Raw genomic sequence first — 22,763 nt, 5'->3', positions numbered from 1 at the left:
CTGTTCAATTCTTTCATTTCTCATTGGCAAGATAAGGAAAACGATCTTAACTGTCGGGGAACAAATATACTTTATGAAACAACTGAGAGAGCTGTTTTGGGAGAATATCGGCCTTATACGTCTTGACTGTGCGGACCGAGCCCAGCCCGGAGGTCAATACTGCGGTCTGTATATACAGAAAAGACCTAAGGTCGACATTCCTCCTATGTGGTACCAAATAAGGGATATTTAAAACTTATATGGCCTTTAGTCGCGTAACATATACCTCTTACTAACCGAATTCGAGGTCCGTGCGGTAAATTATAGAACGAGTTTTTTTTTTTTTCTTCCATTTTTAGCCCGCGCAATTCGCGCTTTGGGATCCTTAACTTACGGTACGGGCCGAGAGGACGAGGTGAGTAAGGCACCTACTATATCTCTACTGTGTGTCTGATGGGTTAACTTTGGGAAACAATAATTTCTACTGAGTGAGGCAGAACGGCTTCAAATGACTGACGCATGTCGAAAGCAAAACTAGTCAATTCGAAATCGTTGCGATTTCGAAGTGTGATCTTAAGCGCGTTTAATGTACAACTGATAGAAAACGAAAGTTTGAAACTTTATTTTTTATAAAAGCTAAGAACAATTGGCGATAAATTACGAGACATTTTGGCGACAAAAACAACTTTAAACTTTAAGGGGCCGTACAAAAGAATATATACCAGCCCGAAATTGACTAATCACAGCGCGCGTAGTTACTGAGAAATATAACAAAGCCTTTTTACTTGCTGCAAACAGACTTCAAACAGTAGTCTCTTCTTTTCCTTCGATAAACATATAGCGTAGAGCATTTTCACTCACACCAGACTCTAGTTTGGAAGTTGCGTATTGCACGCTGAGATAAGGTAAACAACCTTTAATGTGGTCTATGCTGGTTAATAACGTCTTCAACTCGATCGTTTGTTTTGACTTGCCAAGAGGTTGTTTACTCTCGCAAACTGTAGTACTAGTTACCGACTTTTATTTCAGTGATTCGTACATAAAAGAAAAGATTAAAAGAAAACTACAATTACATTTCAAACTTCCTTCTTTCCCTATGAATCTGTCCAGCCGAATAGCATTCACTGCTAGTTTAATACGAAGAAAAAGCTGGCTCAATTGTACGAGCGCGCTCGTCCATGAGAAATGAATGACAAAGAAAACGAATTTATAGTTAAGCGAGTAACCAATCACTGTCAAGCTTTTTTACGTCAGTAAATTATCGCATAACAATAATAAATCTTGCTGGGTCCAAAGACGCGAAGTTTGCACGCCAAATGTAGGCTCAAGTTTACGTTTGTAGGATTTTTCTGGAGTACATTTTCGACTTTTTAAGCGCAGTGGAACTACAGAGCCTGCAAGGAGTGTTTCAGTCGGCTGTTGGTACCTCCTGTGTCCTGTTTGAGTCTGTTGCTACAAGTAGGTAAGTATGCAAAAATGGGATTAGATTTTGACACCACTTGACAAAGTAACTAACAGTTTTCTTGTTGGAGCACTTGTAAACATCATTTTCTGAAGGCAAGGAAAACAAACCTGGAAGGAAGACTCTCTAGTTTCGTCCAAGACTGTGAAACTTCCACTACTGCGTCAATGATTAATTAAACCTGGCTAAATTAAAAGCTTCGTCTTCCTAAGAATTGAATTATCGAAGCATGTCGAAAGCATAACATTCTTAAAACGGAAAGCGAACTTTCTCTTTCTGTTGCCAAGTTCTTCGGCTCAGCAAAACACAACTCGAGTGCAAGCAAGCTTAAGATTGAGATGCCAGCGGATTATGTAAGGTCTGTGGTCGTCTTCTTAGAAAAAAAATCTTGTTTTCATAACCCGTATGGAAATTTTCATTAACATGTCAGGCATTCAGTTATAATTAGCCACTTAACTGTTTGTGTCGCAGCGACTTAACTCATAGAGTTTCTGTAACACAGAATCAAGGTAACATGTATGATACGAGTTCCATTTGCTCACAGAGGTCAAACATTTGTAATCAACTGTGTTTGTTTAGTCTAGTTTGTACCTGTTTTACCTTAAGACTAAACCGCCTGAACGAAGCTATAAAAACGTAGCCGCTAGCTATGGGCTCCTAGCTGCCAAGGAATCCAAGCCAGAAGTGATTTATATTCCCCTAGATTGCCATGCATTTCCTTTCAATTGTCAAGAGTTTTGAGGATCTAGTAATACACCTAGGCAATATCTCATATTTCATTATTTTCTAATTCTCATACCCCTTTATTTGCTCATATATTGATTCGGTAAAGAGAAACGGGACGTGGATCATTAAGGCAATAGACCATGTCAAAAGTTTTCAAAATGCGGTTTCTAAGCCATTGTTACTTAGAGACAATCGTGACTCGGCATTTTAAGTGCTTTTTCTTTCTTTTTTGTCTTACGGAGGGGATGAAAATTATCTCCTGAAATCAAGATATAATCACAAAATCAACCAGACGATGTTTCGCAAGCAATTTAAAGAAATACAGTTCACTTTAAAAATCCCTACTAAAATCGTAAACTGACTCTCATGCTTATTGAGTGGGAGATTTCTATCATGTGTTAGTTGACGCGGTCGTCGTCAACTATCGCGCATAGAAATCGAGAGCGCTAGCGGATAATCTTATTGTTTTAAAATAAATCTAAAAGTCGTTCAAACTTTATCTAAGTCCTCTTCACAGACACTTCGAAAACGCAAAGAAAACGGCCGTCATGTTGTTAACAACCGCACACTGCTAGGCTATTCACTATCTGGTTAGCCTCTTCTTGGCGTTTAGTTTGTTGGGACGCAGCGCGGAAATTGGCGAACAAAAAATATATAGGCGAGAAGGACGGTGCTGGAGTGCGTTCGCTCCACGCACTAAGCCCCCTCTCCTTTCTCGCTGTTAGTCGTTGAAAATTATATTCAAATCCAGACACTTCGCAAAGAAACGGCCTTCATTTCGTTAACAGTCGCACGCTTTTAGACTATTTACGGCACAATCCACAACAGAATAGATGGTGAGTAGCGTAGCCAATCAGAGAACAGCAGCTAACAGCTTTCGTTATAGAACGCTAGTAGATCAATAGTAAATCTGAACAATTTATGGCGCCGAAGAAGTAAACTTCTCGGCAAGTCCTTTAACTTTTTTGAACACATTAATGCCTTGAAGTTCCTTTAATGAAATTGATAATTACTGCAAACTAGTCACACATCGTTACAACTGGCCTTTATAATTTGCTTTCTTATTTGTCGATAGACGGTTGTGTCATAGACTGCGAGCGAAACTGGGGAGAGTACAAAATGCCGGTGGGTAGGGGTGGTGGAGGGCACGGCGGACGGAAAAAAAGGGATTTTTCCGCCTCTTCCTCCCCCCCCCCCCCCCCACGCTATTAACCCCGCCGCCACTACCCACGGGCATTTTGTAGTCTCCCTAGTTTAGCTCGCATCAAGAGACCAAGATGGCGGCCCGTCGAACTCAACGATCGACATCTACGATCTCACGGAAAAACAGGGGATTGCGAACAGTCTAGTTCAGTATCATTTAGCTTCATTTACTCCCCTTGTTGAGTCTTTTCATGTCTAACAGTCATTTCATTATATTTTACCAACAGATTTTCTTAACTCGCTGAAGTTTAGAAATCAAGTTGTCGAGGCATCCAAACAACAAAGATGGATGAATTAAGCAACTATGAAAGAGGAAGCGCTTCGACTATCGGGATGGCTCCCAATTATTACAACTCACATCAATCGGGCAAGCTCGGGAAATCCCGACAGTGGCTCGTAAATCTGCTCATCATCGGTATTCCGATCTTACTATGTGCCATACTGGTCATCATCTTGATGTTTGTTCCTGACATGAAAGCCCCCGAACCGCCGAATACACAGTGCCTACCCTCCGCGGAGTCGGACAGCTCTAAATTGACGGCGACTCTGAAGAAAATCCAAACCGAATTTTATAACCGCTTGTACCCGGAGAAAATTTACTCGAAGCCTGGAGTCACGCCCGAAGAGATACGATCGGTTTACCGACCATGGGATCCGAGTCCAAACACGATCAAGTTTAAAACCGACGAGGCGGCAAAACTGCTAAAGGAGCTGAAGGATCTGAAGATCAACACGACGCTACTGAAGATAAGAGAGAGGAAAGCAGTCCATGTCGCTAAAGCCATTTTGCTGAATAATTTTGGTTGGGCGCCTTACGGACAAAACTATTATGGCGGGGACTGGATGTTCGGACCTGACTTTTTTTGCTGGCAACCAATTTGTACGGTGCTCCTTGATTTCGGCGCAGTGATTGAAACCTTCAAACCGCACAATACCACTGAATTGAAAAAGCTGGACCAACTCTTTAACCAGGTTAATCACACGTTTGAGCGGTACATCGCGAATTTAGAACTTGGCGTGCTTACTGGCTATGTAAGACCCAAAAAGGCTTGTGTTGGTGGTCTTCACAACTTTCATTACGTTGCCTACCGTAATATAGCCCTGGAAAACGAAACAGGTGAGGGGTGTTTTCCGGGAGAGGCTTACGCTCACGTTAATGTAGAATGGGGTTGGGGGGGGGGGGGGGGGTGGAGAGGGGTGTAGCACAATTTCTTAAACCCAGACTCCGGCGCTATTTGATAATTAGATTATGTGCTCTAGATTTCTACGAGGGGATGGTTGATTGAAAGTGGAAAAGTGATGCTTTTTGCAAGGCCCAAGCTCGAAAATTGATTCTAAATTTTAAGGGAAAACCACAACTTGGACTTGTGTGAACAATTGGTGTTTATCCCGTTTTCTCTAACATGCTTCATTAAACACTAAGTTTAGAATATTCTTTTAAGCGTAGTATACCATATCTATTTTCTCAAGCAGGGCGATAACGTAATGCAATAGCTGTTAAAAATTAAAGGAAACCTGTCTCCAAGGATCCCATCAGGATTAAAATTCCAAATGGGGTTGCGCGCCCTGTTTAAGAACCATGGATTTCATGCTATTCATATAATTGGCGCATTCCTCTATCTATATAGCAGTTACTCACGGGAGTGCTTAGTTTGGCTCAATATTTTGGCCGAGACAAAACTAGCCTTATACAGAGACTGGAAAGTTATGTTCCGTACATGGGGAACATCCGGTATGCACAAAGATCGCGGGCTCGCCCCGTTTTATCTTTAAGGCTGTTTTTCAAAATGGCACTTAGCCGCAGTCTCGTCCCCAGGGCTTTTCCAGTAGAGAATCTCTAAGAGAAAGACCCTGGAAACGAGGTCAATTCAGCCCAAGAAACCAATTTGCAAATACGAGAAGCGCTTTCCATTGGACGAAAAATTCCAGCTTGAATTTCCGGATATTTCCAGGGGCGAATGGAAAAGAGGACAACTTCTCGAGGTATACGCAAATTTTCGGAAATTTGTGGCCTGGAATTTTAGTTCCATTTCATTTTCCTCCCGGAACTTTCGGTTGAATGGTTCGCATTTCGGATATTCAACAATTTTCGGATTTTCCGAAAACTTTCCAAGAAAATTTGTCTCTTGTTGATCTGAAAGCACCCGAGGATTTTGTTCTCAGTTCTAAAGTACACACAACTGAAAATTCTCTCTACTCAAAAGTGATCTGTTGAAAAAAATAATGATGTTTACAAGCCTCCATTCTTTCTCACAGGCGTTTACAAAGAAGCGTTCTCCAACGTCATTCTAAAAGAGGACTTTTTTGAAGAGCTATCCAAGGAAGACAAGGAAGATTGGAAAGACAAGCACGGAGAGGATGTCATGAGCTACTTTAATCAGTCTCTCATTACAAAAATTGGACGTCCCGCTTTGAAAATGCTAAGGTTTGTTCCTCATTGTTTGTTTAGTTTAGTTTCGTTTTGTTTTGCAAGGCATCTTTATTTAAAAGTGAGTTACCACGTAAAAGCAACAGCGACAAAAATGACAACAACTCCAGTGTCGACGACAACAGCAGCAGGGATCAAGGAGGAAGTGAAGTGCGTGAGGTGACGTTGTTTTTGCTCGACTTCTTAAACTATATATGTACTCTGTAAATGTTGAGACCGTCGTTTTCGGTAGAAGCAAGGAAGATGGAAAGCCGAGAGCGGCCGGTTTGTGAAAAGGGATTCGCAAGGTAGCAGGAACCAGGACAAATAAGGAAGAGTCTCTTTTTTTGAAATAGAAATGACATAAAAAAGCGGAAACCGTTAAAAAACGTTGAGAACTAGGAGTAAAGGTTAAGGAAGCAGACCTCTTCGCCTTCTCCTCCCCCCAGAATTGCGACCAATGTCATTTCACACGCATACTTTTGGGACTTATTCTATGTTGGCCAGGCCAATTGTAATTTATGCAGCTAGAGCGGTTTTCAATTGAGTGTTGTAAAACCAAAACCAAAGTTATCGCTCTAGTCAATCACAAAAGACACAGACAATCCAGTGAGCCAATCAAAACTCGAAGTCATTACACGTAGCTGACGCGAAACGTACACCTGAGCATAGCACGCCTACATTTTTCTGTTTGTGATGTATATGTTAGCTTAACTTAACTTAGGGATAGCGTCTCACATGCAAAGAACAGATCAGGACAGAGCTATCTGAATGTTTATTAGGCCAAGTCTAATTTATGCCAAGTTGCTTTTTTATGACCGTTGTGTTAGGTATGTCGAGGGAGAACACTTACAACAATGCGCCCCAGAAACAGTGGCCAGCGGTCTTCAAAAACTACCTCTAAGCTATGGCTACAAGGATGAATTAGCTGACACGAGCATAGTGACAACAAAGGAGCTTCCAACCGGAGAACAGCTGGAAGGAAAGAACACGTACAAGTCACTCATGAGGTTTTTCACAACATTTGATATTACGCCAGAGGTTTTGAGGGAGAAGGCTCAAAAACGTTTGGACGAACTTCTTCCACAGGTAATAACTCTATTGAGTCTGCATACAAACCAAGAGGCCCATCCCGATTTCTGTAGCATGAAGTGACTAGGAGTATTTTTACTCCCCCCTGGATGGGATGATAGTCCATCGAAGGGTTACCCCCAGCATTAAGTTCGCCGGTACCCATTTCTACACCTAGGTGGAGAGAGGCACCGTCAGAGTAAAGTGTCTTGCCTAAGAACTCAACGCAATGTCCCCGGCCTGGGTTCGAACCCGGAACGGTCGATCCGGAGACGAGCATGCTAATTATGAGGCCACCGCGCCTCCCTCAAAAATTCTAGTGACGACTCGGCAAACCGGTTTGGTTTTCTAGGAGTAAGTAAAAGACAGAGTTCTGATGCCTGTCACGAAAACCAAACCAACGTTATTAATAAAATTAACCAATCAGAACAAGGAAAATTAACACAAAAAACCAATGGAAACCCGAGGGAAAAATACGCAACCGGTGGATGCCAAGCGCGGGAAAACGCGTACAAGCCAAATCACGAAGAGTTTCAATCTTTCACTTGATTGGTTGAAAAAAGCCTAATACTCACTGTCAGATTAGCCCGTCTTCTGAGAGCTGCATGGAACAATATCTAGAGCGTTTGAATTTGTATCGAGTCGGGCGGTGCGAGTTCAAGGGCTGGCAAGAGTCACTTATTGTGTTTTCGGGTAAGACTTATAAAACTCTTTAGCACAGTGTCTCTCTCGCCTCAGAAGTATATTAGAACTGCTAAAGGCAAAATGACAAAAAGGCGAGGCTAACCTAGCGTCGTAGTAACATCTCACACAGGGAGAGTAGCAATACTTACCTTGCGGTTGCTCTATGCTACAGAATCCGAGATAAGCTCTGACTGTGTGGTTTATGGAGGCGACTTGGCGGAGTGGTTTAGGGCGCTGAATTTGTAATCTGGAGGTCCCTCCACCATACCACCATCTGGAGTTCAATTCCTCCACCGCGTTGTTTAAATAGCCGACTGCTCGGCCTCACACCTGTTGGGATTCTTGATAGTTTATGTTCTATTTGAAATGTTTTTTTATTTATTTATTTACAGTGTCTCGAATCAGTGCGACAATACTGTGGCTTCAAAGGGACATACACTTTTCTCTCTTTTTTTTTTTTCACTTGCGACTTAGCTGCTACTTTCTTGCGACTTAGCTGCGACTTTCTTGTGACTTGCTACTTTCTTGCGACTTAGCTGCGACTTTTCTGCTACTTTCTTGAGACTTTCTTGGACTTGCTACTTTCTTGTGACTTAGCTGCGACTTTCCTGCTACTTTCCTGCGACTTAGCTGCGACTTGCTACTTTCTTGCGACTTAGCTGCGACTTGCTACTTTCTTGCGACTTAGCTGTCTGGCTACCTCGCTAGGCAGCTTGCGTCGGCAGGCCAGGTTGTTTTATTTGAAAACAACGCGGACTCCTATCAATAACCGGTAGTCTGTTTTGCGTTGGCTTTACAGTATAGCTATGAAGTTTTTCGCCGTTTTCACTTTCATTTCGGTGTGCTCTATGTCGCTGGCAATGCTTCCATCTTACTCTCCTGCAATAAGGAACAATGCAGTAATGCGCGACGAGATAATCGAGAACTATTTTAATCTCGGGCTTACTGCACCAGAAATCGCATTATTTCTCGTAAGTGTACATGGTATCGGGATCTCGTTAAGACAATTGAAAAGAACACTCAGACGGTTGGGATGTACAAGACGTCGGCGTCGAAGTAATTTGAATGAGGTGGTGTTTCTCGGCAATGCAACCTGGCCTGCCGTCTCACAGCCCAGCTAGGTAGCCAAGCAGCTAAGTCGCAAGAAAGTAGCAAGAAAGTCGCAGCTAAGTCGCAAGAAAGTAACAGCTAAGTCGCAAGAAAGTAGGAGGAAAGTCGCAGCTAAGTCGCAAGAAAGTAGCAGATAAGTCGCAAGTGAAAAAAAAGAGAGAAAAGTGTATGTCCCTTTGAAGCCACCGTACGACAGTGTTAAATACACTTGACACTTAAATAAAGTTATTGATTCATTTTTTGAATAATGGCCCGATTACATTTTTAACGTTTTGATATACCTGACTCACTAAATCACCTTTTATTACACTTGCCAGGCTGTGCAACTTGCTAAAGATTACACTGGCTTCAAAAACAATGTATCCGCCATTGACGAATTCTCAATAGAGTTTCAGGCCCAGGACAAGTATTTTAATGACAAGTCATTCCCTGCAAACGAGTCTGGCGATGAAGCATTCATCAAATGTAACGACATCAAAAGTGCTGAGGCTTATTGCCCAAAACGATATAAAGCTATGAAGGCGTGGATCGACAACACCGAGAAGGTGAGAATTATTAATGCATAAAACAAGTAGATTCCAGTCATTTTAGTTATATTGCGTTACGTCAGTGCTTGCTTCTTCGCTTTCGCGCTCGTCTTTTGCGCTTTTCGTGCTAAAACGCTTGTTATATAAATTATGATAGACTACATTGTAGCATCCCATCCGGGAAGGAGAGGGGTTTACCCTCTTCTCACTTAGACATGTTAGAACTCAAATGTCACATGCAATTCATTCTAAGACCATGTCTGGTTTTTCAAGTACTGGACTGCAGGGAGGTACCTGGTTATTGAAACACTAAAGGGGGGGGGGGGGGTGAGGAAATTTGTAAAAAGAGAATTCCTTCAAACTCTGTAAATTATTTGAAACAATTTTGACGCCATTTCTATGTTTTTTTAAATTTGATAAAGGACCAACGCTCCGAAAAGGAGCAGGTGCGCATCCATACTGCTTTCCCCTCTGTACTTTGCAACGATAGTAATAGGAATTTGCATTTATATTCGACTTCACTGCACCTTCCATAGATGGTGGTAGTTACCTGTTATTTACTGTGAACAAAGTATTGCAGTATTGCGACAATAAGGGTATATACTTATTATGATATATTCTTTCTACCTAATACACTAGCCGTTGTACATCCGCCCCCTCCCCTCCCTGATTTTTTTTTTTTGAGGGGGAGGGGCGGATGTAATAGATCAAACACGAGAGACACTGTTTCATCGAGATATCCAGACACCGAGAGGAGAGTTGAAAATACGACGAGCAGAGGAGTATTTTTAACGAAATTCGAGATATTCGAATAGCCGATGAAACAGTGTCTCGAACGTTTGAAATATCTTTTCAATCGAAACAAAAACTAAGGAGTAAACGGAGAAGCAAAATCGTCAAAATGTATGCTAATTAAGACCGGGTATCTAAACCTCCTTCACGGCTGTGATTTTCTTTGTTTAACTTTATAAATTATTAATACATTTGAAAAGTACAAAGGTTGTATAATGCAAGTTTATGACAATGAGTTTAATTCACTTTTAAGAAATTTATTATGATTTACGCTTTGTTCATACGTATTTTTCTAAAATTCTTTTCGATAGAATGTGGAATTAATCGACACATATTTTGGGAAATTGTTCCACGAAAGTGGTCCAAAGAACTGCGTTCCAGATTGCCCGGCGGAAATTGTTCCATGGTTCCATCCACATGCCGTATTTCACGCTTATTTCATTGGTTCGAAAGATTGCTCGATAAAGGCGAAACAAGGACTTCCATTCTTCACTGAAAACTACGGACCGAAATGGACTGAATATACAACAGTGGTTCATGAGATTGCAGGGCATCACATCGAGGTTTGGTCTTGTTTAAGTGTTTGTTTACTCTCATCTCATCACCTCCTTCACCTTCATCTAATTCCTTGGACCAGATTGGCGCATAATGCCTCCACATTCTCTCCCCATCCACTTTTGTCTTGCGCATCCTCTCCCTTTACACTGTACGTCACGTTGTTTTTGGCCAACCTCTCTTTCTCTTTCCCTCGGGGGTCCCATGGTAGGGCTGTAATATGGTGATTTTCAGGTTGCTGTCTTAGGATGTGTCCAAGGAATCGCCATATTCTTCTACCTAACATCTCCACATAACCTCTCTATGCTGGCCCTTTCTAGTAGCTCTCTATTGCTGATTTTTTCCTGCCATTTAACCTTCATCATTCTACTCGGGGATCGATTCAGTTTGAAACACATCGATTTTCTTAGCATCGCCCTCATTCATTTTCCTCGTTTCGTAATCATACATAAGAACCGGCTTAATCAGCGCCTTGTAGAGTCTCATCCCGTACTTCAGACTTCAGATACAGCTGTTTCGCGATAGGTTGTCTTACAAAGCTTGCAAATGTACGCGACTACACCAAAAGGTATTATGGGTAGCGTTAGCCTACCCTGTTTGATCGAAGTTTTTAGCGTTTGAAAGTCATGAACGCACATTTGTGGTTTTTCCTTCTTTCGTTATTAAACAACTTGGACTTCGAATAAGCAACGGTGAGCGATTACAGCCTAGAATACCTTTCGGCATTGCTACGCACGCATTTGTAGGACAAACTTTCTTGCATGAGACAAGATATTTCGCGTGAAAATCCAAGAGACAGTTACAGTTCTTAAAATAGAAATATACGGGAAAGAGTTCTAGGTTATAAAATATATGGAGAGTCCGGGTGATGGGCTCCTGAGACTAAAATTTCATGTCATGCTCCATACAGTCTAATATCTGGTGGGGTTCCGGAATAATAAGTGGAGTTCCCTCAACGAAAGAGTGAGGTCTTAAGTAAGACGGGAGAGCCCGTATCAAAGCGGTTGTGTCCGGAGTAAAAAGTGGGTACCGTTTAACAAACTGGTGGAAGACGGAATAAAACATGAAGACCTATAATCAAAGGGTGGAGCTCCGGAGTGAAGGGGTATTTGATCCCGAGCGCAAGAGTCCCTTCGTATCTGGCTCTGAGACTGTCCAGTAGGAATTGAGTAAAATGTTGCTCTGCGTGTCAAGTGTTAACCGATAAAGATTTTCAGCCAACCTGGCTGGGAGGGAGGGAGTAACTGGGAGGCCTTATACAAACTCTGGTACAAGAAGTTAGGTGAGGTGAGGGAGATAACTGCAAGAATGAGAAAGAGTGTCAAATAATTAACTCCTATTATCTACGTTATAGGTTCAGAGTTTCACGGAGTATTTTCAAGGCGACTGTACTGATCCAATTGCTTGGTTGAACGCTCCTAACTACTTCACGGCAATAACAGAGGGCTGGGCATCATACGCTGAATACCAGCTATATCCAATGGATACGGAACTTTACACTACGGACAAATCAGATGATAAAGAGAATAGGGAAAAATTACGACAGAAGTATGGCATGCTATACTATCAGGTGAATTGCGACAGATTCTTCAGCAAGTCTGTTTATCCCGCGTTAACAAAGCCTCCTACGCAGACATTCTTTGGGCTCTCCCACGAAGAAGATTGTGTGACGACCCCAAAGAGCGTCTGGGTAGTGGGCTAGCGTTAGCATTCCTCAAAGCATTTGTCTTCGTTATACGTATCGGCACATGCGAGCACTCTTAATTGTCATCATACAGGATTTCACCACCACACCCAAACGTTGGAATCACTCGCTCTCTTCTACAATACAAGTGCTGTCACAAGAGTACTACTCAATACCTCTAATTTAAATGGTACTAGGGTTTAATCCACAGCCTTTATTTAACGTTAAAACCTGTACAGCATAATGTGCATTGCCAAATGAAAGTACTGCTCAATAGCTTTCATTTGAATGGCCACACTCTGGGATTTCATCCACAGACTTAAAAGTTAGAACCACATTGTACATTATAATAAACAGTACCACATGAAAGTTCTGCTCAATAACTTTAAATGTGAATGGTCGCACACAAGTGTTTCATTAAAGAAACTAAAAAGTTAGAACCATCTTTTTCAACATAATTAATCAAAAGAACGTACCGGACATATTTCAACTTCAAAAAAAATGAAAAGCATAAAGTAGGAATTAGTGAATGCAGCGAACAAATCCTTTGAGTTTCCATTTATTTATTTATTTATTTATTTATTTGTTTATTTGTTTATTTTGCAGATTCTACACGCCCTAAGGGCTGCGGTAGATATTGATTTACATTACTATGGGAAAGACGTGAGCCTTATTCTGGAGATGTACCGCAAGTATGTCTGGGAAGACAACAACCATCAAGTCAAGAAAGACATTTACCGAATTCAGAGCACCCCGGCATTTGTAACAAGCTACATGATTGGTCAGTTAGAAATTGAACGCGTCAGGGAAATGGCCGAGAAAGAGCTGGGTGACGACTTCTCACTGAAAGATTTCCATTACGAGATTCTGCGCGAAGGGGAGTTTCCGCTGGACTACTTAGAAGAACACATTAAGGCGTATATTGCATGCAAAAAAAATCCCTCTAGCATAGGCTGTGAGGAAATCGTGTAATCTTCATTCAGTGAACACTAGTGATTCTCAAGGTACTAATGTGCGTCGTCAGGCGAGCAAGTGAAACACTTGGTTAAAAAAAGGCGATTTACATAATGGCGTCATTTGACTACAACTATCACAACCCTTCACTTTCTGTTTTTTTATGCTAATTAGGGCAATTGTTATTTAAACCCCAGTGGGGCTTCAAATTTTAAAAAATAAAGAAAAAACGAAAGTAGTTCTGGTAATTGTAGTCAAATGACGACAACGTGCAAATCTGCTATTATAAACTTAAAGTTAAATGTAAATAACCATCGTAAAGAAATTGGAATGCTGACTTTTCGACTGTTAGCCGGTCATTTGCTAGGCAAATTATAGAACGGATGGCGTTCGAAATAGCTGAGTGTGAAACGGCAGCTTTTTAATTGCTTAGGGCGGAAGAAATTGGAATTTGGACAACCTTTCTTGAAACAGTTGTATCTTACGAATATTGCATGTTAGTATTTGCCATTAGAATATAGCTCTGTACACCCGCTTTTGAAGCTGGGTGTGCATTATTTTTTTTATAGATGCGCGGCTGGAAATTACATAGAACACGTATGTCCTGGTTGTTGCGTTGCCAGCCCAATCACCGTTACTTGGACTGGCATTATCTGTTCCTCAAGGCACAAAGTTTTCCTCGAGCTACGCTCTCGGAAAACTGTTTGCTTCTCGGAACAGATAATGTACGCAGACAGATGCCGAGCATATTTTCGCATATTTTCGTGACGTCATGTGCATACGCTCCATTGTTTCTTTAGGGGGTTGGGGTTGTAAAATGTTGTTATTTCGTACACAGATCCCCAACGGCCAGGCTAGTGTTTGTATTGAGTGGGACCTGGATACGATTTTGGGTGATTGTGAACAAGAACTCGTATCCATATACTTGATTGTACATACAGTGTAAACCATTTGATCATTAACAACAGTTAGACTAATTAATTTTAGTGAATGTTGTAAACCCGATCAAAAACCTGATAGAAAACTTTTAGAACGCGAAGCAATAAGAGCTAAGATATCTTGCCCCCAGAAATAGAGGGAAAAAAACTACTGGTTTTGGTTTTCCTCCGTTTAGACGGCAGAAAATATATATTAGTTCGAGAGTTGTGCTTTTTAACCAATTCTGATATCACATATTTAGTTAGCGAATAAAAGGTCTATGTACCTGTCAAGACGTAGATGTAGATGAAGATGTAGAAGACAGAAAATTTGAACATTCTTGTCCTTTCACTAACATTAAGGGGTCGCAATAGAAGGGAACTTTAAAGCTTAATTTTTGTCAACTCACCTATCGTACAGCTATATGTCTAGGTAAAATAGTTAGTTTGCTTTTGTTTAGTTTCAAGAGTTTGAAATAAATTTATGCTGTTCCAGCGTGTTAAAAAATTATCTAAGTTGATGTGGTCTTGAGCCAAGTTATTAAACTTACACGTATGATTTTTATCTCAAAAGGGTATAAACGTTCCCCTTGATCAAGAGAGATGGCTGTGTGGATATCGAGAAATGGATAATTTGGTGGAAAATTTCTCGTGAATAAAAGTCGATTGCTAGGCTCAAGAAGGATATTTTTTCACCGAATCCTGACTCAGTTTTAGACTTTTCTATGACCCATATTCTGATCTGGCCTCTAATGTCCATATGGTCATTTTCAAACCGCTGGCTGTGTGCGCATCTAAATTGACGGTAAATTGCGCTGTAACACTTAATCAGTGAGGTCGAAAGCCGAGCCAGCTTTCACCTCACAGAAATCGAGAGTGAAAAATCTAGTTGATTTTGCCGAAGTTCTAGCTAAATCTTCACACCACAATTTCTAGTTATTTCTTTATATGTCAAGTAGTGTGAATTGAACTTCACCCCTAAGCAAAGTCACGCGCGGATTGAATGATCGCTTAAAACTTGCAGCTGTTTAAATGCACTCATCAGGTTATTGGGCAATTTCAGGTTTTAAAGCCGCATAACGGTCAATCTCCTTTCATTTGTCTTCTTGGTAACTGAATTATCCAGATATCTCTCCAAATCTTCCTCTGAGACAACGGAGAAACGAGAAAACGAGGTCATTACTGATGTGGATGGCCTCCATTCCGAACTACATTCTATAAAGGCTGATGGCACGTGTGTGATAGCTCAGCCTGTCAAATTAGCTCATGTGAATAAGTATGGATGTAGAAATCTATTTATATGTGATATTTTTTGGTTACTCTAGCTCTGTCTTCTATGAAAGAGTTAGAAGTTACCCCTGTGGTCAGATAGGTTAGATATGATTATTCTATTAACTTGCCTCCGAGGCTTAAGGGATTAAAAGCAAAAAAGAAAATACGATCAAAGTTGAGGGATGAATTATTTTAATTCTTTTGTTTTATTCCTCTAAGCCTCCGAGCCAAGTCAGAATTTAATATATCGAAGTTGACCTCACATGAGTGGTAAGTAGGAACTAGGAAGACTCAAAGTTTATCAAACAGAGATTCGTTTTATCAATTCGAACACAAGATTAGTGTTACACGTTGTCTTTTGATGATTTTTTATTATTATTATTATTATAAAGCATCTCTCTATAGAATTCGCTTATCACTTACATTTATTCCTATCGCCACATAAAGCCCTTCCTCAGGGGTGTAGCCAGGATTTTTCAAAGGGGGTCACACTGTGTCAAAGTGAGTGTATTCACCAGATTGTCATGACGTTTCCGCCACCTGTTGTGGGTTGTTTGCTTTAAAATGTGTCCCATAAGTGTATAGGAATATATGTAAACTAACTTCAAAAACGTACATAAACATTGCTGTGAATATTATTTCACTCGCACTTACATCATCTATTTACTAATAATCTTTGTACGATGCTAGCTTGTCTAGTTTGTCGTCAAATATATATACTTCTCGACTGAAATTACTTTAGCTAAGAACAACAATTCTATACCTGCCCCTGGTAAACCCTGTTACATCACAATGCACGTAATTAAACTTATGATTATTGACTAACAGTCTGAAACAATTATTATGTCTATGAATATTCAGCCTTTAGTCTAATGAGGCAGGGTTACAAGCTAGGGTATTAATGAGCATCATCCAAACACGCGATATTTAACAGCGTAGTGAAACACTGCCACTTCATTCTACTGGTTCATAACAGTTGATATACACTGGGTTTGATCCACAGATTTAAAAAGTTAGAACCACCTTGTACAAAGTACCACACGAAACAGCGTTCTTGTGGTTGATCACACACTAGGGCTTGTCTGCAGAGCTTAGTGCGATCTTGTCAGAGATAATGGCCAGTGGCGGATCCAGACCTTGAGCTAAAGGGGTGGTGGTTGTTTTTGCTTGCCCTGTCGGCTTTTCTTCCTTCTGTGATTTTTTTTTATTTATTTTACCCAAAATAAGGGGGAGGGGAGATCCGCCACTGACGGCATCCAGGAATTTGTAATCCTTGCGTAATCCGTGTCAATCTTTTCAATCCTCAACCATCCTTGTTCCTTTATGGACAAGGTACATTACAACGACTCATTTTTTTTTTTTTTTTTTTTTTTTTTTTTTTTGCTACCACTTTAAAATTATAGGAGTTCACCAGGGTCCTAACATAAAATTACAAATTCCCAGAATTCTAATTTCTAGGAATTTCAGAAGTAATTCGAGCCCTGTTAAAAGTTTGAACCAACAGTGTCATGATATGAAAGTACTGCTAAGTAGCAAGGGTTTTATTCACAAACAGCGAAGACCGCCTTGCGCAACTAAACTAGGCGCGGTATTTCTCGATATTCGTTACTATTCTATGATTCCAACTACTGACGCTACGTTGAAAAGTTGTAACCGAATTAATTGATGTTAAGTTAAGTATAGTGGCAACAGGGAGTGTGGGAGTGAATGATTCAAAGGAAATCAAAATCCCACATTGAGCGGCCATGTTCAAGTTATATTCACAACAAAGCTCTCTTAAACGGGTTAAACAGAAATTCCTCCATGTTACCTTCGCTTTCATCGGCAAAACTGTCGCTCGTAGCTTTCACCCGTTTCGCAACTATCTCCCACTGTGGAACATAAAAACCGTGGGACAATTTATCTTTCTCAGGGGGATCATAATACATGTCTGCTAGTGTCCCAAAGCGCTCCATGAGGCACGACGTCCCAGGGTAACGGCTTCTAGCCTGGAAAACCAGTTTCTCTCCGATATACCTGATCTCAGTGGTTGATGAGGAATGTGGATTCATAGATCGCAGAATATTTTGATACTCACTGATAGTAACATTGTAAGTCTGTATAGTTCCGAATACGGAATTGCCTTGCTTGACTTGAAATTTGCCAGTAAAAGGCGCTGGATTGATCGGAAAGTGGAATTCACGCTGAAGTTCAAACAGCGTTTTGTTCAGTCTTGGAATCAGGAGACTGTACAGCAAAGTTGAGACTTTAGACGCATCTTGCTGTACGTAATAAACTGAACTCGTGAGAATATTTGCTCCAAGAGCAAGTTCGGGGATAACTGTAAACTTGGCGTTATAAGTGTCTATGTTTCCTTCTTTGACGCGAACAAGAACGTGTTCTTTGAAAGTCATTTCAAACGGTGAGCCCCAAAGAGTGACACCATCTGGAGTTATGTCTTTTGGCGTCATCATTTCACGGAGAGTTGCGGGCTTGAAGAGTTTTTGTTTCTCGGGTTCGGCAAACATCATTCCAAGCTTAGCTAGATCGTCAATGGTTGAGTACATCTGACCTGCAGGAGCCAGCCATCCAATTTCCATAAACGGCGTTCTTTTTCCTCCGCAAAGATACGGATAGGCCATGTTCTTCTTCACCTCGTCTGTGATTTCAAACCCTGTGTTTACCATCCCGAGGGGTTTTAGAATGTTCTCCCGTGTCCAGCTCTCGAAGGTTTCATTCTGGAGTAAGTTCTCGGTCAGGAGGCGGCCCAACAATCCATAACCAAGGTTACTGTAAGATGGCTGGACCCATGGTGGGAGTATAAGCGAGCGATTCTTCAATAGTGCGAGTTGTTCAGCAGAGGTTGTGTTGCAGCTAAACAAACATGGCGCCTCGCGAGGTAGCCCTGACATTTGACTCGCGATTTCTCGCAGTGAGATGTTTTCGTTGGTATAAGGGTTTTTGATAAAAAAATTAGGAGCATACTTGCTTAGAGGATCATCAATCGAGGAGATTTTGCCTTCTTCGTAAAACTTGTACATCATCAGAACAGGAAAGATCTTGGTGAGGCTTCCAATTCGGTACACGGTGCTGTCGTTGGGTTTCTTCCCAGGTTGTTTATACATCTTGCTTCCAAAGTGGCCGCTCCACAGAATTTCACCTTGGTAAAAGACATTCATAGAAATGGCAGGCAGCGATGATCCCTTGTCTATTAAAGCACTCAGGGCTGATTCTAATTTCTGGAAGACCTCGGTGATTCTTTCAGGCGTCGGTTTGGGCAAGGGAAGCAGTGTCGGCAGCTGGGGGCATTCCAAGGTATCCTGGATATTTTTGACTGCTTCTTGTTCGTTGCTTTCTGAATCTGATTTGTGTGATAGAACGTACCAGATCAAAACAGCAGTGACAGCGACAGCTACCAGAGTTGACACCACAGCCAGTATCTTCCACAGTTTCAGGTAACTGGAGGGTTGTTTCTTCTTACCTAAAATCGAAACGTCCGAAGAGTCCAACATCTTGGGAGAGAACTAAAAATACGTGGCATATTTGGTACCGAACTGTCATCAAAGTAAATTGAGAAATGTTGACGCCTCCACATGAAAGGACATGTTGAGATTATTCAAGTGTCCAAGGGTAAACAGAGACCAAGTTATGGACCATGAAGCATGGCCCAAAATCCATACAAACGTCTCTAATTTTGAGACAGCGTCATGCCTAACCATATAATGATTTCTGTGATACTTTAAAAAAAGGGCAAATATAGTGATTTTCATCTCAGTTTCTGCCAAATGAGAGGTGCACGACAGGATTTTACTGTTTTCACAAAACTAATAAAATTTTGTAAGAGTTTATTTGGTTTACATGACGCTGTCTCAAGTTCAAGGCCAGAAGTCAGGCTTTGATAGGTATTTCGTTGCAGAGGGCTTTAGCGGTTGAACCCTTTTCAAAGGTCTGTAGGCGCTATGATCGAACACTTTCGCGGTTAGAGACCGACCAGCATATTCTCGGGAAGGAAAACAACATTTTTTGGTGAAAATCTTCCAATTCCAAGAAAGCAGATTATCAAATCATGATAATCATGTATCTTCAGAACCTCCTAATCATCATGACAAGAATCAACAACAATCGCTCGATGTAAATCACTTGGTCTTCATGTAATGTCGACCTAATTTATTAGTTCATGTGTCCCGTAAGTGTAGGAATATAAGGACATGAAGTAACGTCAATAACGTAGATATTGCTGAGAAGATTATTTTACTCGCACTCATTACATTTATTTAAAATCATTCATAAGAATCTTTGTACAGTATTATGCTAGCTTGACTAATTTGTCGTTTAATACTATAAACCTCTCGACTGACATAGTTTTCCAAGAGCATCAATTTTATATCTGCTCCTGGTGAGACACAATGTTCGCAAATTTACCTTATGATTATTGACTAAGAGTCTGAAGCAATGATTATCCCAAGAAATATTCAAGCTGTAGTCTAATGAGGTAGAGTTACGAACTATAGGGTATCATTCAGCATCATCCAAACACGCGACCTTATACAGTGTATTGAAACAGTGCTACTTTAACTTCCTTCCCAGTAATGATTTCATTTGACTGGACATACACCAGGGTTTGTTCCTCTATTTTTAAAGTTAGAACTTCACTGTGCAGCATAATAAACTGCACTACATGAAAGGAATGCTTATTAGCTTTCGTTTAAATAGTCACACAATAGGGTTTCATCAACAGACTTATATAAGTTAAAATTAGAACTCGCACCTTGTGCAGTATGATAGAGGGTCTCTCATGAAAGTACTGCTCAATAACTTTCATTTGAATGGTCACGCATTAGGACTTCATCCACAGACTAAAACGTTACAACCACCTAGTGCAGTACACGAAATATCTTTCGTTTAACTGATCTCACTTTAGGGATTGTCTGCAGACCGTTCTTGCCAGGGAAGATGGAAATTTGCAAATTTAGGAATTTTTCGGGGTAGAAAGATAAAATTTCTCGCACACTGAAATCCTAAACCACGGTGTGATTTTTTTTTTTTAATAATGCTTCCAAAGGCAACTAGCTTGTTATTAAGTGGTTGTGGAAAAAAAATAGTGTAAGAATTCATTTGCTTTTTTTTATAACACTAGAAATTTTTAGGCGTTTCCCAGGTGTAGGTAGAGAGATGAAAATTTTCAAGGAGTTTTCCAGGCTCCTGAAAGAAAATTGCAATTTCCATATGTTTTCCAGGAATATTTCGAAACCTGTTACAACTGCCTATTAAGTACCATAATATGAAAGTACTGCTGAATTTTACACCCTAGCGTTTCATTCACAAACAGCTAAGACCACATCGTACAACTAAACTGAGCTGGGTATTTCTAAATATTCGTCAATATTGTATGATTCCAGCCACTGACGTTGTAAAGTTACCACCAAATTAATTGATTTAAAGTTTACGTCTAAGGTTTCTCACTACACAGCACTTTTAAACGGATTAAACAGAAATTCCGGTACGTTACCTTCGCTCTCACCGGCGAAACTGTCGTTCGAAGCTTTCACCCGTTTCGCAACTATCGCCCACTGTGGAACATGAAAACCGCGGGACAATTTATCCTTCCCAGGGGGGTCATAATACATATCTGCTAATGTCCCTACACGTTCCATGAAGCATGTCATCCCAGCGGTATGGCTTCTTGCCTGGAAAACCAATTTCTCTTCGATATACCGGATCTCAATCGTTGTTGACGCATACACAAATCGCAGAATATTTTGATACTCGCTGATAGTAACATTGTAAATGCTTATAGTTCCGAATATGGGATTAGTTTGCGTGACCTGAAATTTACCAGTAAAAGGCGCTGGATCGATCGGGAAGTGGGCTTCACGCTGAAGTTCAAACAGCGTTTCGTTCAATGTCGGAATCAGCAGATTGTTCAGCAATGCCAAGCCTTCAGACGCATCTGGATGTGGGTAGAAAACTGTACTCGTGAGAATATTTGCTCCAAGAGCAAGCTCGGGGATAACTGAAAACTTGGCGTCGTATGTGTCTATGTTTCCACCTTTGGCGCGGACAACAACGTGTTCTTTGAAGGTCATTTCAAACGGTGAGCCCCAAACAGTAACACCATCTGGGGCTATGTTTTTTGGCGTCATCATTTCACGGAGGGTTGCGGGCTTGAAGAGTTTTTGTTTCTCGGGTTGGGCAAACATCATTCCAAGCTTAGCTAGATCGTCAATGGTTGAGTACATCTGACCGGCGGGCGCCATCCATCCAATATCTAAAAACGCCATTTTCTTTCCTTTGGGTAGATACGGATAGGCTATGTTCTTCTTGACCTCGTCTGTGATTTTAAAACCCGTGTTTACCATCCTGAGGGGTTTAAGAATGTTTTCCTGTGTCCAGCTCTCGAAAGTTTCGTTCTGGAGTAAGTTCTCGGTCAGGAGTCGGCCCAATAATCCATAACCAAGGTTACTGTAAGATGGCTGGACCCATGGCGGGAGTATAAGCGTGCGGTCCTTCAACAATGCGAGTTGCTCGGCGGAGGTTGTGTTACGGCAGCTGTATAAACATGGTGCCTCGCGAGGTAGCCCTGACATTTGACTCGCGATCTCTCGCAGTGTGATGTTGTCGTTAGTATAAGGGTTTTTAATAGCAAAATTAGGAGCATACTTGCTTAGAGGATCATCAATCGAGGAGATTTTGCCTTCTTCGTAAAACTTGAACATCATTAGGACGGCAAAGATCTTTGTGATGCTTCCAATTCGGTACACGGTGCTGTTGTCGGGTTTCCTCTCAGGTTGTTTATACACCTTGCTTCCAAAATGGCCGCTCCACAGAATTTCATCTTGGTAAAAGACATTCATAGAAATGGCAGGCAGCGACGATTCCTTGTCTATTAAAGCACTCAGGGCTGATTCTAATTTCTGGAAGACCTCGGTGATTCTTTCAGGCGTCGGTTTGGGCAAGGGAAGCAGTGTAGGTAGCTGGGGGCATGCCAAGGCATTCTGGATATTTTTGTCCACTTGATATTCGGTGCTTCTTGAATCTGATTTATGTGTGAGAACGTACCAGATAAAAACGGCGGTGATAGCGACGGCTACTAGAGTTGACACCCCAGTCAATATCTTCCACAATCTAAGGGAACTGGGAGCTTGTTTCTTGTCTGAAATCGAAGCGTACGGAGGCTCCGACATCTTGGGTTGTCTTCGGAGAGCTGAGTGATAATGCGTGACACAAGTGGCCACTTAATTGTCAACAAAGTAGATTGCGAAATGTTTCCATAAAAGGTATTGGTCATTTCTCTTTTAGGTACGTTTATCTTTTGAATTTTAATCTGAAGTGATCTCATAGTCAATTTTGCTTTTCGTTTTCAGCTAGCAGCTTACTTGCTTTACCCTTATTTCTAGGCCTTACTTGGACTTGTCACCCCGGGAGAGGTACTTTGGGAATT

At 41.1% G+C, this 22,763-nt stretch overlaps 3 protein-coding genes across 4 annotated transcripts; 1 reads left to right on the top strand and 2 right to left on the bottom strand.

Annotated features, from left to right (window-relative positions):
• Positions 1–1,226: 1,226 nt before the first annotated feature.
• LOC110068666 (uncharacterized) lies at positions 1,227–14,582 on the top strand. 2 transcript variants are annotated; one of them, XM_020776075.2, is made up of 8 exons: positions 1,227–1,441; positions 3,598–4,487; positions 5,627–5,795; positions 6,608–6,866; positions 8,960–9,187; positions 10,273–10,524; positions 11,871–12,086; positions 12,807–14,582. In XM_020776075.2, the coding sequence occupies exons 2-8, from the start codon at positions 3,656–3,658 to the stop codon at positions 13,170–13,172; spliced, it is 2,322 nt and encodes a 773-aa protein (XP_020631734.1). In that variant the 5' UTR covers positions 1,227–1,441; positions 3,598–3,655; the 3' UTR covers positions 13,173–14,582. The 2 variants fall into 2 exon arrangements, with proteins under 2 accessions (XP_020631734.1, XP_089131969.1); XM_089275843.1 differs by lacking the exon at positions 1,227–1,441 and adding an exon at positions 3,498–3,515.
• A 1,058-nt stretch (positions 14,583–15,640) lies between these two features.
• On the bottom strand, positions 15,641–19,454 carry LOC110068594 (beta-lactamase-like protein 1). Its single transcript, XM_020775990.2, has one exon. The coding sequence runs from the start codon at positions 18,832–18,834 to the stop codon at positions 17,104–17,106; it is 1,731 nt and encodes a 576-aa protein (XP_020631649.2). The 5' UTR covers positions 18,835–19,454; the 3' UTR covers positions 15,641–17,103.
• Positions 19,455–19,554: 100 nt separating this feature from the next.
• Positions 19,555–22,550, bottom strand: LOC110068595 (beta-lactamase-like protein 1). The gene has a single exon (XM_020775991.2). It carries the CDS (start codon positions 22,504–22,506, stop codon positions 20,785–20,787), a length of 1,722 nt encoding a protein of 573 aa, XP_020631650.2. The 5' UTR covers positions 22,507–22,550; the 3' UTR covers positions 19,555–20,784.
• Between the last annotated feature and the right edge of the window lie 213 nt (positions 22,551–22,763).

The sequence above is a fragment of the Orbicella faveolata genome, unplaced genomic scaffold, assembly GCF_042242905.1.
Source record: "Orbicella faveolata isolate gen_17 unplaced genomic scaffold, um_ofav_v1 contig_4, whole genome shotgun sequence".
NCBI lineage: Eukaryota > Metazoa > Cnidaria > Anthozoa > Scleractinia > Merulinidae > Orbicella > Orbicella faveolata.
This window is presented reverse-complemented; position numbering and strand designations above follow the sequence as displayed.

Bases quoted from the DNA above. Each gene is read 5' to 3' on its own strand.
- LOC110068594 (XM_020775990.2), bottom strand. From the start codon at position 18,834: ATGTTGGACTCTTCGGACGTTTCGATTTTAGGTAAGAAGAAACAACCC.
- LOC110068595 (XM_020775991.2), bottom strand. From the start codon at position 22,506: ATGTCGGAGCCTCCGTACGCTTCGATTTCAGACAAGAAACAAGCTCCC.
- LOC110068666 (XM_020776075.2), top strand. From the start codon at position 3,656: ATGGATGAATTAAGCAACTATGAAAGAGGAAGCGCTTCGACTATCGGG. The intron at 6,867-8,959 runs GTAATAACTCTA...TACACTTGCCAG, and splicing joins TGGACGAACTTCTTCCACAG to GCTGTGCAACTTGCTAAAGA. The intron at 10,525-11,870 runs GTTTGGTCTTGT...TCTACGTTATAG, and splicing joins TTGCAGGGCATCACATCGAG to GTTCAGAGTTTCACGGAGTA.